The sequence below is a fragment of the Macadamia integrifolia genome, unplaced genomic scaffold (genome assembly GCF_013358625.1).
Source record: "Macadamia integrifolia cultivar HAES 741 unplaced genomic scaffold, SCU_Mint_v3 scaffold2770, whole genome shotgun sequence".
NCBI classification, from domain to species: Eukaryota; Viridiplantae; Streptophyta; class Magnoliopsida; order Proteales; family Proteaceae; genus Macadamia; species Macadamia integrifolia.
In genome coordinates this window covers 8,917-27,045 of record NW_024868951.1, presented here as the reverse complement: position 1 = coordinate 27,045, position 18,129 = coordinate 8,917, and the positions used below count along the sequence as shown (strand labels likewise).

General features: G+C 44.5%; 2 protein-coding genes across 2 annotated transcripts; both read right to left on the bottom strand.

Annotated features, from left to right (window-relative positions):
- Positions 1 to 14,254: 14,254 nt before the first annotated feature.
- LOC122067230 lies at positions 14,255 to 14,949 on the bottom strand. Its single transcript, XM_042631065.1, has 2 exons — positions 14,710 to 14,949; positions 14,255 to 14,617 (listed from the first exon to the last, which is right to left on the bottom strand). The coding sequence occupies exons 1-2, from the start codon at positions 14,932 to 14,934 to the stop codon at positions 14,327 to 14,329; spliced, it is 516 nt and encodes a 171-aa protein (XP_042486999.1). The 5' UTR covers positions 14,935 to 14,949; the 3' UTR covers positions 14,255 to 14,326.
- Positions 14,950 to 17,137: 2,188 nt separating this feature from the next.
- On the bottom strand, positions 17,138 to 17,890 carry LOC122067229 (L10-interacting MYB domain-containing protein-like). The gene is made up of 3 exons (XM_042631064.1): positions 17,533 to 17,890; positions 17,345 to 17,441; positions 17,138 to 17,259 (listed from the first exon to the last, which is right to left on the bottom strand). Exons 1-3 carry the CDS (start codon positions 17,863 to 17,865, stop codon positions 17,159 to 17,161), a joined length of 531 nt encoding a protein of 176 aa, XP_042486998.1. The 5' UTR covers positions 17,866 to 17,890; the 3' UTR covers positions 17,138 to 17,158.
- Positions 17,891 to 18,129: the final 239 nt, after the last annotated feature.

Genomic DNA, 18,129 nt, shown 5'->3' with positions numbered 1-18,129 from the left:
AATTTGGAAACCTAGGGCACAAAATGGGGTTTTCTTCAAATGAAGAGACAAAATTCCTATAAACTACGAATGACTACAGTAGAACCATCATAAACACATGGAAAGACTATTCTATGGTGAAAAATAGGGAAAGGAAGCCTAGAAAGTAAACCCTATTCATACATTTCACCCAAATGGAAATTCTGGAAAAAGAGAAGAAGAAGAAACTTACTTGAAGGAGAATGAGTTGACTCTTCTCTAAAGCGCCGAGTGGGTGAGTAGACTCGCGAGTAGAAGCGCCGAGGAGACCTCCAAGATCGCCCAAGGAAGAAAGGAAGAAAGAGAAAGGTGATGGGGAAAGAGACAAGACAGAACAGGGCCCTACAGGCCCTGTTCGTGTTTTAACTCGGGCATAACCGGCGGGTATAACCGACGGGCTCCTACCCGCCGGTGCCACCCGCCGGTTAGGGCAGTGAAGACCGGCGGGTATAACCGACGGGCTCCTACCCGCCGGTTCATGCCACCGGTTATGACAGTTGGGAAAATTTTGAAAAATTTAGAAATTCTCCTTCTTTTCTTATTCCCTTCTCACCTCCTAGCATGATTACATTGATTTTCACTATTGGATGTATTCCTATGATTAGTATGCTATGGTCAAGTGGGACCATTAGCATGTATGCTGTGGACCTTGCCTGTATCATGGAATTGAACTAGGATTATTTACAGGCTATCATACACTACAACACCTCCTGTAATGGCATATGATTGTGTGCCTAAATCAATTCTATGGTGTTTAATCAATATGGTGTGTGATGTGTTCCAGGTACAGGGATACGATGGTACGTACTAGATCCGGTAGTAATGCCCGAGGTACCTCGCGGGGTCCTCGTCGGGTCGGTCGACCACAAAATCCTAGGGGGTCCCGTTCTGTGGGGCACACCTCACCTCCACTACCTCCAGAGACCCTTGGTCAGGGTGGGGCACATGGGAACCCACCTATGACTACACTTCCGGACCCTCCTCCGGTCCTTACATCGGGAGATGTTGCTACAATAATTCAGCAGTCCCAACAAGCTTTCCAACAGCAAATGCTTCAGCAACAGCAAGCATTTATGGCTGCCATCCAGCAACAGTTGGATTACTCTCAACCGGGTTAACCTCCCCGGGTACTCACTCCGCAGGACCCACCTGTAGGGTTAGGAACGGGACCATAAGTGGTGGGTACACCTCCAATCCCACCAATTGGTATTCCTCAGCATGGGATGCCTCCTCCCTACTCCTACTATCCCATCTATGCTCCTAACTTCGCGGCGACGAGTAATACGTCAAGGGTAGTGGAGTCTTTCAAGAGGAACTTACCACCGGTATTCTCTAAGGTGGGGAGTGATCCTCTGGAACCGGATCAATGGATTCAAGAATTAGAGAAGATATTTGAGGTGCTTGAGTGCACGGATGCCCAGAAACTTATTTGTGCTGGGTTGCAACTCAAGAAAGAGGCAAATTCTTGGTGGCAAGCCTCCAAGCCTATATTGATGGCTACTCATCCAGAACCTACTTGGGAGCAGTTCAAGGGGTTGTTCTTGGACAACCACTATCCGCGCAGTTTCAGAGACCGAAAGGAGACTGAGTTCATGGCCTTAACTCAAGGAGGTAAGACTGTCCTTGAGTATCAGCAACAATTCGAGAGTTTGTTCCATTTTGCCCCAAAGCATATGCGAACAGCTGAAGAGAAGGCAGCAAGGTTCCTAAAAGACCTAAAAGCATCTATTGGGTCTGTGCTTGAAGTCTTGGATTTGACCGAATATGGCCAGATTGTACAGAAGGCCAAAACAATGGAAGATAAGCAGAAGGGTGAACAGTCCCTCACTCCTGGACTGTGGAAGAGAACAAATCCATTCCCAGATGCGGAAAATTCCTCCAAGGCTTACCGCGGATCATACAGTTCTGGGCCTATGTATAGGCAGCCCTATAGGCCACCTGGCTACTCTCCTAGGCTAGTTGGTGGTTCGGGTTCTACCTCTTTTCGCCCGAACTCTAGTGTGGCACCCACAGCTCCAAGGCCACCTCGACCTCCATCTGCAATGGGTCAAGTGCAGAGGGGCCCCGCTCCAGTTCTGACGTCTCAGATTCGTTGCTTCAACTGCCATTCCTATGGGCATTATGCGAAAGACTGTCGGGCCCGACCAGCCTTGCCCTCCAGTCAGCCCTCTGCTTACCAACCTCCCTTACCTCGAGGCAATCAACCGCAGGGAAGGATGTATGCCCTATCAGCCGAGGAAGCTGAGGCTAGTACAGAAGTTGTAGCAGGTACATTTTAAATTAAGAAGTTCCTTATGATTAATATTGATGACCTGCTGAAATTATATACATTGTTATACTAGGTATCCTACCCATATCGGGCATACCAGCCTATGTTTTATTTGATTCAGGAGCTACTCATTCATTCGCATCTAAGAGATTTGTAGGGAAACTTGGGATGTCACCCAGGATCCTAGACCATGGAATGATTGTTAGTATGCCTACTGGTAAAATTGCACAGTTGAAGGAAGTGTATGGGCCGTGCCCAGTGGAGATTAGTGGGAAGAACTTTGATGCACAACTCATTAAATTCAATATGCAGAATTTTGATGTTATATTGGGTATGGATTGGTTGTCGACTCATCGAGCTAATGTGATCTGTGCGGAAAGGCTGATTAAGGTAACAGATGACGAAGGGAAAGAGTGGGTATACCGAGCAGATACAATGAAAAGGGTGAGGAAGGTCCTTGTCTCCGCTCTCCAAGCGGTAAAGTTGCTAGAAAGTGGATGTCAGGGTTTCATAGCCTCGGTGCTCGATGTTGATGCAAGAGTTACACCTCTAGAAGAAGTAAAGGTGGTTAAAGAGTTTCCCGATGTTTTCCCAGATGATCTGATGCATTTACCACCTGATAGGGAGTTCGAGTTTGCCATAGACTTGACTCCTGGAGCAGCTCCAGTATCTAAGGCTCCATATAGGATGGCACCAGCTGAATTGAAGGAGTTGCAGATGCAGTTGCAGGAACTATTGGAAAAGGGGTTCATTCGCCCAAGTGTTTCACCTTGGGGTGCCCCGGTGTTATTTGTCAAGAAGAAGGATGGTAGTTTGCGCATGTGCATAGATTACCGGGAGTTGAATAAGCTAACCATTAAGAACCGGTATCCATTGCCACGCATAGATGATTTATTTGATCAGTTGCAAGGAGCCAGAGTATTTTCGAAGATAGACCTTCGGTCCGGCTATTATCAGCTCAAGATAAAGAGTAGTGATATACCCAAAACAGCATTTAGGACTCGATATGGTCATTATGAGTTCCTAGTGTTGTCCTTCGGGTTAACCAATGCGCCGGCATCATTCATGGATCTAATGAATCGAGTATTTCAGGATGTGCTCGACAAATGGGTAATTGTTTTTATTGACGATATCTTAATCTACTCCAAGACCAAGGAGAAGCACACTCAACACTTGAGAATGGTGTTACAGAGGTTGAGAGATCAACAGTTGTTTGCCAAGTACAACAAGTGTGAATTCTGGCTTGAACAAGTTGGATTCCTGGGGCACGTAGTGTCTAAAGCCGGAATCGAAGTAGATCCTGCTAAGGTGAAAGCAGTAGTGGAATGGGAAAGCCCCAAGAATGTTACTGAAATTAGAAGTTTCTTGGGTTTGGCTGGATATTACCGGCGTTTCATCGAGAATTTTACTCGGATCTCAGCACCAATGACTAAGTTGACTAAAAAGGGTGTGAAATTCGACTGGGCAGAGGAATGTGAGAAGAGCTTCCAGGAATTAAAAGAAAAGTTGGTGACTGCCCCTGTACTGACTATTCCTGAAGGCACAGGTGGAATGACGGTCTATACCGATGCTTCCAAAGTTGGGTTGGGTTGTGTTCTCATGCAACGCGGTAAGGTAATAGCGTATGCATCCCGACAGCTAAAGGAATATGAGAAGAATTACCCCACTCATGACTTGGAACTAGCCGCAGTTATTTTTGCCCTTAAGATCTGGCGACATTATTTGTATGGGGAGAAGTGTGAGATATACAGTGACCACAAAAGCCTGAAATACTTCTTCACCCAGAAAGATTTGAATATGAGACAGAGAAGATGGCTTGAACTCATGAAGGATTATGACTGCGATATTCAGTATCATCCCGGCAAGGCTAATGTAGTGGCAGATGCATTGAGTCGAAAGACACAGACTGTGTCGCTCTCATACTTAGCAGTCAGCTCACCACTTGTGCAAGAGGCGATGCTAATGGATGAAACCCTCTTGTATGAAGGGGCAACCTTAGAGCTTGAACCTCAACCAGAAAACCTTAAATGGTTGACGGTATCCTTGTCGGCTCTATAGGTGCATCCGGCAATTAGGCAAGAGGTGATAATGAAGCAACCTTTGGATCCTGAATTGCAGCGGATTAGAGTTAAGGTTCAAGACCAAACAATGAACGACCCAGATTTTACCTTAGCCAGTGATGGGGCATTGATGTTTCGAGACAGACTGTGTGTACCCGATGATTTGGATATACAAGATAAGATAGTGAGAGAAGCACATAGCTCCGAGTACTCACTTCACCCAGGAAGTACCAAAATGTACAAAGACCTCAAACAAAGTTACTGGTGGCCAAACATGAAAGTCACCATAGCTTTGTATGTGGCGACTTGTCTTACCTGCCAGAAGGTGAAAGCTGAGAGACATCGACCTTATGGTACCCTTCAGCCACTCCCAGTACCAGAATGGAAGTGGGAAAGGATTACAATGGACTTCGTCACCGGACTACCAAGTACACCTAAGGGAATGGATGCGATATGGGTGATTGTGGATCGGCTTACCAAGACTGCTCATTTCATTCCTATCAAGACCAAGTTCTCCATGACCAAACTAGCACAGCTTTACATGGACAACATAGTGCGCTTACATGGAGTGCCAGTGAGCATTGTTTCAGATAGGGACCCAAGGTTCACTTCCAGGTTTTGGAAGAGCTTGCAGCGTGCCTTGGGATCACAGTTGAATTTGAGTACAGCTTTTCACGCACAGACGGATGGTCAGTCGGAGCGAACCATACAGATATTAGAAGACATGCTCAGGGCATGTGCAATGGAGATGAGTGGCAGTTGGGAAGAGTATATACCTCTCATGGAGTTTGCATATAACAACAGTTATCAAGCTACAATCGGAATGGCTCCGTATGAGGCATTATATGGCAGGAAGTGCAGAACTCCTTTGTATTGGGATGAGGTAGGTGAACGTCAAATGTTAGGACCTGAGATGATACAGATGACTTGTGACAAAGTCGACGTCATTAGAGAACGGATTAAAGCAGCTCAATCCCGTCAAAAGAGCTATGCGGACACCCGCAGGAAGGAGATTGAATTTCAGCCAGGAGAAAAGGTATTTCTCAAGATCTCTCCTACTAAAGGTTTGCAAAGGTTCCACAGAAAAGGGAAGTTGAGCCCAAGATACATGGGACCATTTGAGATCTTATCCCGGGTTGGCTCAGTAGCCTACATGCTTGCTCTGCCACCTTCGCTTGGGGATGTTCACAATGTATTCCACGTATCCATGCTGAAGAAGTACGTGCATGATCCATCTCATGTACTACCCGTGGAACCAGAGTACCTAGAAACTGATATGACCTACATAGAACAGCCAGCTGAAATCTTGGACCGGAAGGTGAAAACCCTTCGCAACCGCTCCATTTCTTATGTAAAGGTGCGATGGGCTGATCATTCACTTGAAGAAGCATCTTGGGAGGTAGAAGAAGAAATGCGAGCCAAGTACCCTCATCTTTTCGATCAACCAGGTACGCAATTTCGAGGACGAAAATTTTCAGAAGGGGGGGTAATGTAATATCCCGCTTCTTAAACCCGGTCTGATTTCGCGATTGAACCGGTTTAACCATGCAGGAACCGAGCCAGAGGATATTAGAGCGGGCTCCTTATGGGCTATGATGGCACGGGTGACCTTAAACACCGGCTGGCCCGACAAGTCCGAGCCAGTGCCAGAAGAGACGGGAGTGCCCAAACCGTGTACGTGCACCTACCATAAGGCTATGTACGGATAAAACAGGTATTATATCCGTATTTTAAGGTATATACGTATGCTACATCGTATGCCTGGGGTGGGGTTCGTGCCGAGGTCCGAACCCGGTCAAAATCCCAAGTTTTGGCTCTCAGGCGGGTATAACAGGTGGGTACACCCACCCACCTGAGTGACCCATCCATCACTATTCACTTAAGTAGGAATAGTATATAAAGCTTTATGATTTCTTTTCTTTCCATTTATTACCCTCGTACGTTTGGTGAGAAAAGTAAAGAGGAGAGAGAAAAGAAAGGGAAGAAGAAAGGAAGAGGAAGAAAGGAAGGTTTTCAGTGGCGCCGAAGCTAGATCTTTCCATTCCGGTGCCGGGAGAGTAATCTTCAACTCTAGATCTACAGTTGGAGGTAAGAAAAGTTGGGTTTTACGAACGTTCACCATACCCAAGCTTTAAACCCTTGATTCGAGTATGGTTTCTTGAGATCTTGTAAATACCCTTTGAAATGATGAATCTAAGGTTTAATAGATGATTTATGTGTTGATCTTGAAGGATTTGAAGAGATATTGACAAGGTAGAAGAAGCATTGTGAGTTGGAAGTGATTTGAAGGGTTTGAAGTCATTTTTGGGCAAAGAAGGTAAGATGGTTTCCCTCACTTGAATCTAACCTAGATCTAGGTTAGAACCATCCTATAGGACTTCAAAGGTGTGAAGAATGGGTGGGAGAAAGCCCCATTTGATTCCCCAAAGGATGGAGAAAATGGAGAAGAGACAGAGTCATTCCCGCCAAAACCGGTGGGTACAACCGGCGGGTACCTACCCGCCTGAGAGTACCCACCTGAGAAGGCAGAGGGTCCCTGGCCAAACCGGCGGGTACAACCGGCGGGTATAACCGGCGGGTAGGTACCCACCGGTCATAACCGGTGGGTATAACCGGTGGGTAGACAGCCCACCTGTCTTACCCACCTGTTTGGCCCCGAAGGTGATCCGTAGGTCCGATCGAACCCAAATCGGACGTGTGACCTTCTTTCGACGTTCTAAACACGATTTTAACATCGGATTTCGTTAATTTTGATTCTAAAATGGTGAAGTACTAACCCCGCTCAATTATGTTAGGTTCACCAAATCCTACCCGATTCGCTCCGGATCTCACCCGTACCGAACGGGAATCCTTGTACGCTACAAGTAAGTGGAGAGAGGACGTTTGGCCTTGTTTCAAGGCGTTTGTTTGGCATTCATATAACTATATCTAATCTAGTCATGTCATCATGAATATGCTATATAGATTAGTCATTCCACTCATTGATGTGCATATATGCTATGTTTATTTTCAAATGCCAATTGAATGAGATGTTTATATGTTGAATGTGGACATCATGGAGCATAATGCATTGATAGACTAGATGCCGTGGTCGGCTTGGAAACGAATGCATTGGTGGCCCGTGGTATGGGACAAGGAGGCACTATGCAGTCGTACTGTCATATAGGAGCATGCGGTATTAGGATTTTCACCATCCCGTGCTACGACCCTTCCCAACAGGGGTTAAGGTGTTGGGTTGCCATTTGGGGGGAAGCAGGGGTCGCGGTTGTCGGACACTGTGGCGGTTAGGCATTACGCCCGGCGAGTCATGTAGGACAGCCGGCAACCCCGGTGGTACATTCAAGAGGGCCAATCATACTGCTTTTAAATTGCTGGAGTCAGCACTGTTATTTCATTTATTTACATTTCTGTTGAGAACCGGTGGACGGTATTGTCTTTATTTTTTCGAGTACTCAATGTGCGTCTTCTCCAACAGCCCTATGGGCGTATCGCGGGAGGGAGTTCGCGGCTCGTACCCGGAGTATACGCGCACTGTGGTTGTAGTAGCACTTAAACCAAAGACTTAGTAATGTTGTTTAGGTGGATGTGAATTTAAAATGAATTGCATGGCATGTAGTGCATATGATGTGTTGTGATGTGTGGACTGTTGTGTGTGGTCCACCTGTCTGCTTACTGGGCTAGTGAGCTCATTCCACGTGTACACCCCTTTTTAGATGATTTTGCAGGTCAAATATCTGAGGAGCATGGGGTGGGTCCCACAGTCGAGTTTTCTGAAGAGGACTGGTGGACCCCTGAGGAGTTTGAGCACGACGTAGACTGCGCATGCGAGAGCTGTGCTGCGGGACAGCAGTTCTGAGGCCGAGCTGAGCTCCACCTTTGAGGCCGTGCTGAGCTCCACTACCGAGGCCGAGCTGAGCTCTTCCATATGATGCCGAGCTGGGCACGACCCTTGATGCCGAGCTGAGCTCCAGCCTTGATACCGAGCCGAGCTGTGTACTCTGATGATTTGATGTTTTCCTGTATATACTTGATATTTGGAACTTATTCTTTTTGTGTATATATCATGCTTTCGGGCCCAAATGTATATAATTATTGTATCACCATTTGGGTATCAAGTATATGGGAATTATTTACAGGTAAAACTTAGTCTTCCGCTGATCTGATGAATTGATGTTAGTGTGTGTATGCTGTGGTGGAATACAGTATCTGATGATCCTGGCAGGTTTGGGTTAACCGGTGTTAACTCGGTCACCGCTCCGGTTCAGGGTGAACGTGGTGTGACAGTAAGAGTATGGAGGAGGCACCCCATATTGAGGAATACTGAATGGTGGAATTGGAGGTGTACCTCCCACTTGTGGTCCCGTCCCCGACCCTATAGGTGGGTCCTGTGGAGTAAGTATCCGGGGAGGTTGACCCGATTGAGAAAGGTCCAATTGTTGCTGAATAGCAATCATAAATGCTTGCTGTTGATGAAGCATTTGTTGCTAGAAAGCCTGTTGTGACTGCTGAATTATGGTAGCAACATCCCCCAGAGTAATAACCGGTGGAGGGTCCGGGAGTGTAGTCATAGGTGGGTCCCCATGTGCCCCACCCTGACCAAGGGTCTCTGGAGGTGGGGTTTTCCCCACTGAGTGGGACCTCCTGGGATTCGGTGGTCGACTGACCGGACGAGGACCACGCGAGGTACCTCAGGCATTGCTACCGGATCTAGTACGTACCATCGTATCCCTGTACCTGGAACATACCATACACCACATTGGTTAAACACCATAGAACTTATTTTGGCACACAATTATATGCCATCACATAGGGTACTGTAATGCATAATAGTCTGCAACTAACTGTAACTTAATTCCAAGATACAGAGCTAGTGCTCCAACAAGTATGTCAATGGTCCCACTTGACCATAACATGCAATTATAAGAATAATAACAATAATCAATATAATTATATTAATAATATTAATAATAAAAAAATTTTCCATTTTTTCCAAGTTTCCTCAACCGGTGGGCTGCACCGGCGGGCAGGGTGGCCCGCCGGTCCTACCCGAGCACTAAAACACGAACAGGGCACTTAAGCCCTGTTCACCCTTTTCTTCTTTCATTTCCCTCTCTCTTTCTCTCTCTCCTAGGCAATTTTTGAGAGCTTTGTGACGCTTCAACTCGCAATCCCACTCAACGATCCGACGTTTTTGGAAAGGAGCAACTCCTCTACTCACAAGTAAGTTCTTCATCCCTTTCTTCTCAGAATTTTTAATTGAGGGGTAGAATTCACGTGTAGGCTTTAATCTAGGTTCTTTTTCCATATTTCTTTCCATAGAATAGTGTTTCCATGTGATTGTGATGTTTCTCTTGTGGTTATTTCTAGTTTGTTAGGATTTATCTCCCCATTTTGAGAAAAACCCCAACCGTGCCCTAGTTTTTCCCAAATTTGGGGATTTCTTCATTTCTTGCTCTTCTTCCCCAATTAATGATTCAATTGTGATGCATTATGCTTGATTTGTGCTTAACATGCTGTAGAATTCATGGAATGTCCCTTATGCTTGAAATCCCCATGTCTTCCCATGAAAATCCCTCTTTTGTGTTGGGTTTTCCTTTTTTTTTTTTTTTTACATACTTGGTATTTGTGGACCTCAATAGCCTATTAGCGTATGTTTTTGCATGTTCATAATCTCGCTACCTTGGCATTTCCGTCTTAGACCTATAGCTTCAAGCTTTACTCCATTGTGAATGAACTTGCGCATTGAAAATTTGAATCCTCTTTATCATTCCTTACCTGCCATGTTACATATACCCCTTTCTGTCATATTGCTATTTTTCCATGATTCTGTGTTGTCACTTACCATGCATCTCGTCCATGGACTCCCTATCATTCCTCGCTTGTCGCATTTTTTGTTTTGCGACAATTGGGTTTTGGGGCTCCCCCTTACTGCTCCCCCCTACTGTTGTCATTCTCTTTTTTTCCTTACTCACCCTGCTTTCCTCTTTTCTTGCCAGGATGTCATCTCGCAAAGGCAAGGAGCCCGCATCCTCTGGTACTCAATGTAAGACCACCGCTTCTAAGTGGAAGAGTGCAGGAACTAGCTCTCCAGCCCCCCGCACAGGGAGACCCAGACCTGCCTGGTTTGACCCTTCGGACTACGATGAGGAGCTCTTCCACAGTGCAGAAGCAACAGCCAACTGGCCGGCCTTCATAGCTTACTGCATCTACACGGCCGTAGAGGGAGGTGCCGAGCACTTGTGCTTGCCATACATCATCCTCAAGACGATGGAGCACCATACTTCTCACCCCGAGGATGGAGGATTCCCCTATGGCAGGATCCTCACTAGGATCTTCGAGTTCTTCGGGGTGGACCTGAGTGGCTAGGAGGGGAAAACTTCGACGGACAAGTTCGACAGGGGTAACCTCTTGAGGATGGGTCTCCACACCCTTATGGATACACCTCCAAGAGCAGGAGCTCAGAGAGGTAGGGATAGGAGGGCTGCCCCTATGGAGGATGTTCTCATGGAGGAGGAGTCCAATGAGAAGAATGAGGACTATGTTCCTCAGGATGAGGAGGATGACTTGGTGGATGAGGACATCCCTGAGGAGGTGCCTCGGGAGTCGGGAGGTACCGATCCTGGCTTCACCAGAGCTACAGCCCCACAACATAGAGCCCCACCACCTAAGAGTGGTGCATATGACTTTGAGGGCATGATGTCCACCATGAGGGCTTTGAAGGATGGCCAAGATCAGCTGCTAAGAAGGCTGGACGAGAGTGCTTCCAGGGAGGAACGCATCCTAGAGAGGCATGCTACTTTGGAGAACTCCTTCCTCAGACTGGGCTAGGACTTGGACACCACGGCTAACACCATCTCAGCAGATTTTGGCCGACTTCGGAGGGAGGTATGGCTGATGAACGCGAGGTTTGACTACTACGACCATCTCCTCGACATCAACTCTAGACCTCCGACGAACGTAGTAATCATAGATGACGACGATAACGATCAGTGAGGGATTAGCTCGTCCACACTAGCTTCTCATCTGTTTCCTGTTATTGGATCCTATTGTATATTTCCTTTCTTTTCTCATTCCTTGTACTTGCATTGTAACTGGACTTATTTGTGGGATAATGTATTTTGATAGTGGTTTGCGGTGATATATGTTGAATACTTGTGTAGTTTAGATGTGGTGTCTATTGTTACTTTTGATCATTGTCATATATGAATATATTGTTTATCAGGTGTTTGTGTGAAAATTTTTGGAAATCTCATTTTGCGCCGTTATGCTGCCAAAATTTCGTCAAACTTGTACTCAATGGGTTATGACACCAATTACTTAACCTTTTATTTTCTCTCACGCATGCCATGCATGCAATATCTAAATGCAACCATTTTTTTATTCTTTTCTTTCTTTGTCTTTTAATTCTTTAAGGTTTTTACATTAACCCAATCACATTTCCTATTATAGATTCTATGGGGTCTAATAGTATATTGTGAGTGGAGTAGAGCATCACGCTCTGATACCACCATTGTCACACCCCGTTCACACAGAACCGGGCTAGTGACCGGGTTAACATCGGTTAACCCAAACCTGCCAGGATCATCTGATACAGTATTCCACCACAGCATACACACAACTAAGAAAGAGCTTATCAGTTCAGCGGAAGACTTGGTTTACCTGTGAATATTCCCATAATACTTGATACCCGAATTGTGATACAATAGTTAATTACATGTGGGCCCGAAGGCATGATATTTACACAATAAAAGTACAATTCACATATAAAGTACATAAAGGAAACCATAAAAAATCAGAGTATACAGCTCGGCTCGGTATCAAAGCCTAGAGCTCAGCTCGGTATCAAAGGTTGAGCCCAGCTCGGCATCACATGGTAGAGCTCAGCTCGGCCTCAAAAGTGGAGCTCAGCTCGGCATCAGAACTGTGGTCCCGCAGCACAACTCTCGCACAAGAAATCAGTGCCGTGCTCTAACTCCTCAGGGGCCCACCAGTCCTCTTCATGGAACTCAACCGTGGGATCCGACTCGTGCTCTTCAGATGGATGACCTGTAAAATCATCTAAAAAGAGGTCCACACGTGGGATGAGCTCACTAGCTCAGTAAGTGGAAAGATAAACCACACAACAGTCCACACAACAATCACAACCATATGCACTATATGCTATGCATTACATTTTAAATCACATCCACCTAAGCAACATTACTAAGTCTTTGGTTTAGTGCTACTACAACCACAGTGCACGTATACTCCGGGTATGAGCCGCGAACTCCATCCCGCGATACGCCCATAGGGCTGTCGGAGAAGGCCCACCGTGAGTACTCAAAAAAGTAAAAACATGCCGACCACCGGCTCTCAACAGAAAAGTAAATGACTGAAATTGAAGGTGCTGACTCCAGAAATTTAAAAGCAGTACGATTGACCCTCTTGAATATACCACCGGGGTTGCCGACTGTCCTAATAACCCGTCGGGCATTATGTCTAACCGCCACAGTGACCCGACAACCGTGAGCCACTGCTTCCACCCAAATGGTAACCCAACACCTTAACCCCTGTTGGGAAGGGTCGTAACACGAGAAGGTGAAAATCCTAAACCGCATGCTCCTATATGACAATAGTACGATTGCATAATGCCACCGCGTCCCATACCATGGGCCACCAATGCACTCGTTTCCAAGCCAACTATGGCATCTAGTCTATTAATGCATCATGCACAATGATGTCAACATTCATCCCATAAGCATCTCATCACTTGGCATTTAGAAAGTAAACACAACACCCATGCATAACAATATAAGGATGACTGATCTACATAGCATCTTCATGATGGCATGGCTAGACTAGATACAATTAAATGAATGCCAAACAATGCCTTGAAACAGGGCCAAACGTCCTCTCCCCACTTACTTGTAGTGTACAAGGACTCCCGTTTGATACGGGTGAGATCCGGTGCGAGAAGCGTGAGATTTGGTGAACCTATCATGAGTGAGCGGTGTTAGTATTTCGCCACTTTGGGATCAAGATTAACATGATCCAATGATACGATCATGTTTAGAATCCTAAAATAAGGTCACACATCCGATTTGGGTCCAATCGGACGTAAAAATCACATTCGGAGCCTCTCGGGTGGATCAGACAGCCCACCTGTCTGATCCACCGGTCTGGACCGGCAGGTAGGTTGGCCCCCCGGTTGGCCCGTCGATTTGGCCTGCCGATTGGGCCAGAGGGTCTGCTAAGACCGGCGGGCAGGGTGGCCCACCGGTTGGCCCGTCGGTTGTGCCCGAGGGCCCTGCCCTCTCAGGCGGGTGCCCATAGGCGAGCCAGATGGCCTGCCGGTTTTGGCGGGAAACCTGCTGTTTCTTCCCAACTTCTCCTAATCTTTGGGATTCAAATGGGGCTTTTCCAAACCCATTCTTCACACATTCAAGGTCTTATAGGATGGTTCTAACCTAGGGCCCGTTTGATAACGCTTCTGTTGTTTCTATTTCAAGAAACGGCAGAAACAGAAACAGGTAAGAAGGGTGTTTGATAATTCTTGTTTCTAGAAACAGAAACGGGTAAGAAGGTGTTTGATAAATTTTATTTCTGGGAACATTTTGGACAGATTTTTTTTTTTTTTTTTGTAAAATGGAACGGAACTGGGAATGGAGTTCCGTATAATCTCGTTTTTTCAGTTTTTTTTTCACTTTTTGTTTTAGAAAAACAGAAACGGACCAAACAAAAGATTCCATTTTTCGTTCCAATAGAACGAAAAAACTCCAGAAACGTTCTTTTAGAACGATACCAAACGGAGCCTTACTTTCTTCAGAAACTCATGACCCTTCATTTTAATCATACCTACAACTACCAATTTCCTTATCTCGAACTTACATCATAATGTTACGAAACATTATATGTCAACCAATAATAGTAGATTAAAATGCAAATATTCCCATGTTTATGCCATATGTCTTACAAGTTTCCAATAGTTGGTCATTACCCTCTAACTACCACCTTTATTTATGTCTATGTTATTAATGGCCTCTAGGATATCGGTATATATCCTTCGCTTTTCCTCAGACACATCCATTTCGTTTTTCAGTACTCTAGACTTCTCCTCTTCACCTTTGATTGCTCTTTCCAAATAACCTTTCACAAAATCAGAGGAAGGTGCTGATGGAGAAGGTTGAGCTCCAACCATTGAATTGCTTGTTCCACAATCGGAAGACTGTGCACTTGTCAAATTGATGTCTCCATAAATCCATCGAAAAAATTTGCAACCTCGATCAAGGGGCTGCAAGTACTCATCAATTTAGTTTTGAAATATATTCAGATAATATAGGTCGAATAGTATGCTGATTAAAAAATAAAATAAAATAATTATACCCCATTGGATTTAGGACAACACCAGAAACGACGACCTAAGTTCGTTGCTGTCTTCGCGACGCGTACCTTGCACTGTCCCTCGCCACAATCACATAAGCGAAATTCATCTACCCACATAAAATATTCATTATGCCTTGGGCATTTGAAGAACGTTCTTCCTCTATTAGGTCCATTTTTCGTTGTGTACTTATCGCACAACTGATTACAGTAGTCACACCTTGCCATTGCGGGGTCAGTGGAAGACATCTGTACAACAGAAATATTACAAGTCATCACAATGTAAACATTATGAAGCGAACAGAAGTATTTTTACTAACACCCCATACACACGGTATTTAGGAAAAATTGTGACCTAATTTCTGCGTCTACCTTTTAATACATAAAAAATTCATTTACCAAAATTTCAGGATCGATTTAACGAAATTGTAGACATTCTCCTTGAAATTGCAGTTGGTTGGCTATATTAAGACGCACTATAGACATTTGTCTTGCAGATAGTCGCTGGGAGACATCAGATGCGGAAGCATGGTACGCATGAGTATCAGGATTCATTGGGTCATCAATTTGTTGTTCACTTCCAAGCTCATTGAACAACTGATCTTGAATAGCTTGTTCCTTAATGTAATTGTGGAGCCCACAACAGGCGACCACGATTCTTGAGTGATCTTCAATATCGTACGCTTTCATACTTTTTAATATGTGGAATCTATTTTTCAATACACCGAATGTTCTCTCAATAACATTCCGCAGTGACGAATGTCTATGATTGAACAATTCCTTAGCTATCCTTAGTCCAGGCCTACCTTCACCATAATCTTGCAAGTGATACCGTTGTCCTCGGAATGGCACCAAGTACCCCAGTTGACTGGCGTAGCCCGAGTCAACAATATAATATTTGCCTTCAAATATTATGAAAACATTTATGGGATTAGATCTATATTCCCTGTCTACTATATGTGAAAAGACAACAGAAAAATTCATAATACATTTTTACCTGATGGGGGATGAGGAAACCCTAAGTTATCATTGGTTCTTGCTGCATCCAATACCCTTGCATCATGTGCACTACCCTCCCAACCCACATACACAAATGTGAATCGCATGTCGAATGAACATGTACACATAACATTCTGTGTGATCATACCCTTTCGATTACGATAACGTGTCTCTTCTGACCTACGTACGATGGCACTTATATGGGTGCCATCAATAGCACCAATGCAATCCTATTTTCCATTGAACATAAGTTAGTCCATATAATTGTGTAAATTGCATTGATATTTCATTCGAAACATCGAAATAAATAATCACCATCAGAAGTCTCAGTTACCTTGAAATATGGATAGTACTTTGGATTGTTGGTTATCTCTGGAGGTACCACATCAAAATTTGGTGGCCTGATCGTCTCTAGCGACAAATTTAGCATTACTTGCAACACCGTGTGGAAGACAACACTAATCGTCTGTCCTGAACGATTGAATCGACGTTGCATTTGTCTATTACTCAAACCTTGACCTACTATCATGAGGAATATCGCTAGCTGCTCATCTACTCGAATGAAACGGCTATCCGCTAACCAGCCTCTATGTACCATTCGGTCTCGCAGGTTGAGAAATACATGTCTCTCGAGTCTAAACTCTTGGTAACACACGTCAGCATGACCTGCAAGAACCTCAGCTACCCTAACAGGTCCTGTGTAACTACTATCATTCAGAGGTTCTCTCATCCTATACATACTGAGAATGTTTTGGAACTGGTGAACTATAACCATGTCATCATCGTCTGACGATGACCCGGTGATGTCAGTTGGAAATTGATTTGACATCCCTGTATGAATGGACACATTCAATATATAAAGGAATAGAGTCCATAAATGTACCATCTAATATCATTCTAATCTAATAACAAGTCATCAGTAGTGAAATTATCCCAAAGCTGATCAATAAACACACAATAATATAAAAGGCATAATATTTAACAATCATAAACAGTCATCTCTACTACTAGAAATTTGAAGCACATGCAATCAAAATAAAACAAAGCATCCATAAGTCAAAATCAACATCAACCATAATACGATAAAAGACATCAGTGTGTAAGTCAATATCAAGTCATATAAAATCCAAACAAAACATTTCAAAGTTCATTTATGCTTTCAAAAACTGTTACTTTCACTCCTTAAGGCCATGTATCATCCATAACCTCCTGTCAGGTCTCACTTCAACAAAAGACATGCGCCACCCAGGGTCACTGTGTATCTTACGCTGCGCTAACACATACAAATCAGTTGGGATATCCTCCAAACTGTCCAGTAGCTTCTGACAGCTGATCATGCTATATGGTCCATCAACAATAGGGTCAGGTGGTCAGGTAACTGCTGAGGTGGCAGAGGTTGATCCCTTTTCCATCCTCCATCGGACGGAGGTTCTAAAGTCCTCAGCGGAGTTCGTCAATGTCCGTGTGTGGCTCTTCCTCCTACGATCCGTAGGAGTCCTATCAAGTCGCCGCTTCGGAGGAGCTGACCCCTTGGGTGTCCCAGTACAAGCATCACTGTCATAATTATCAGTGTCATGTAAATCATCATCAATTTCAAGGTTAGTTGACGTTGGAGTGACAACTGTTGCCTGTGACAGACCTCTATCCCCACGGGCACTAGAGTCGGAGAAGATCTCTAACAACTCTGGCCACATGGGGAGACCATTTCTTCTATACTTTGCCCAATCCTTGTTTCCCTGTTATTCAAAATATTTTCAATTAATCATCACATTTTTTTCAAAAATTGACAAAAAATTACCCTCTATAAACCAAAAATCATATTCATACCTGAATAGCAGATTCCCATACTGAATCATCAGCTGTGGCAGTCCGAGCATTCGCATCCCATCCAAAACCAGTTGTTTCTAACAAAGCCCTGAAGCTGTTGTACTCCTTGCGTAACTTATTCATCTTGTTACGTAGTTGTACTTTCGCAAAGGGCCTTTTGAATTCGGCTTCAAGCCCTTTTGTAATGTTGTCCCAACCAACCTTTGTGAATGTTGAGTTTGTCTTCAATCCGTTTCGGACATTATCAACCATGAGATTGATGAATGATCTTAGCTCTGCTTCATTCCAGATTATAGTAGTACTTTTGGGGGTTGGGGATCTTGGGGATCTCATATCTCTGAACAATCATTAGAGGGAAGGTAACCTTAAAGAAACACAATGGAAAACAATGCAATATGGAGAACAATCTAGATTACAAGTGATTCATGCAAACAACCAGATAAGAAAATAAATATCAAGCAGCCTAATGATCTCAAAACCATCCAATCTTGAACCCTTTTATAGAAACACAATGGAAAACAATGCAAAATCCATTGCAGCCACAAACATTAATGGGTTAACCTTAAAGGTTTCAAAAGTCTAATTTTCAAAAGTATA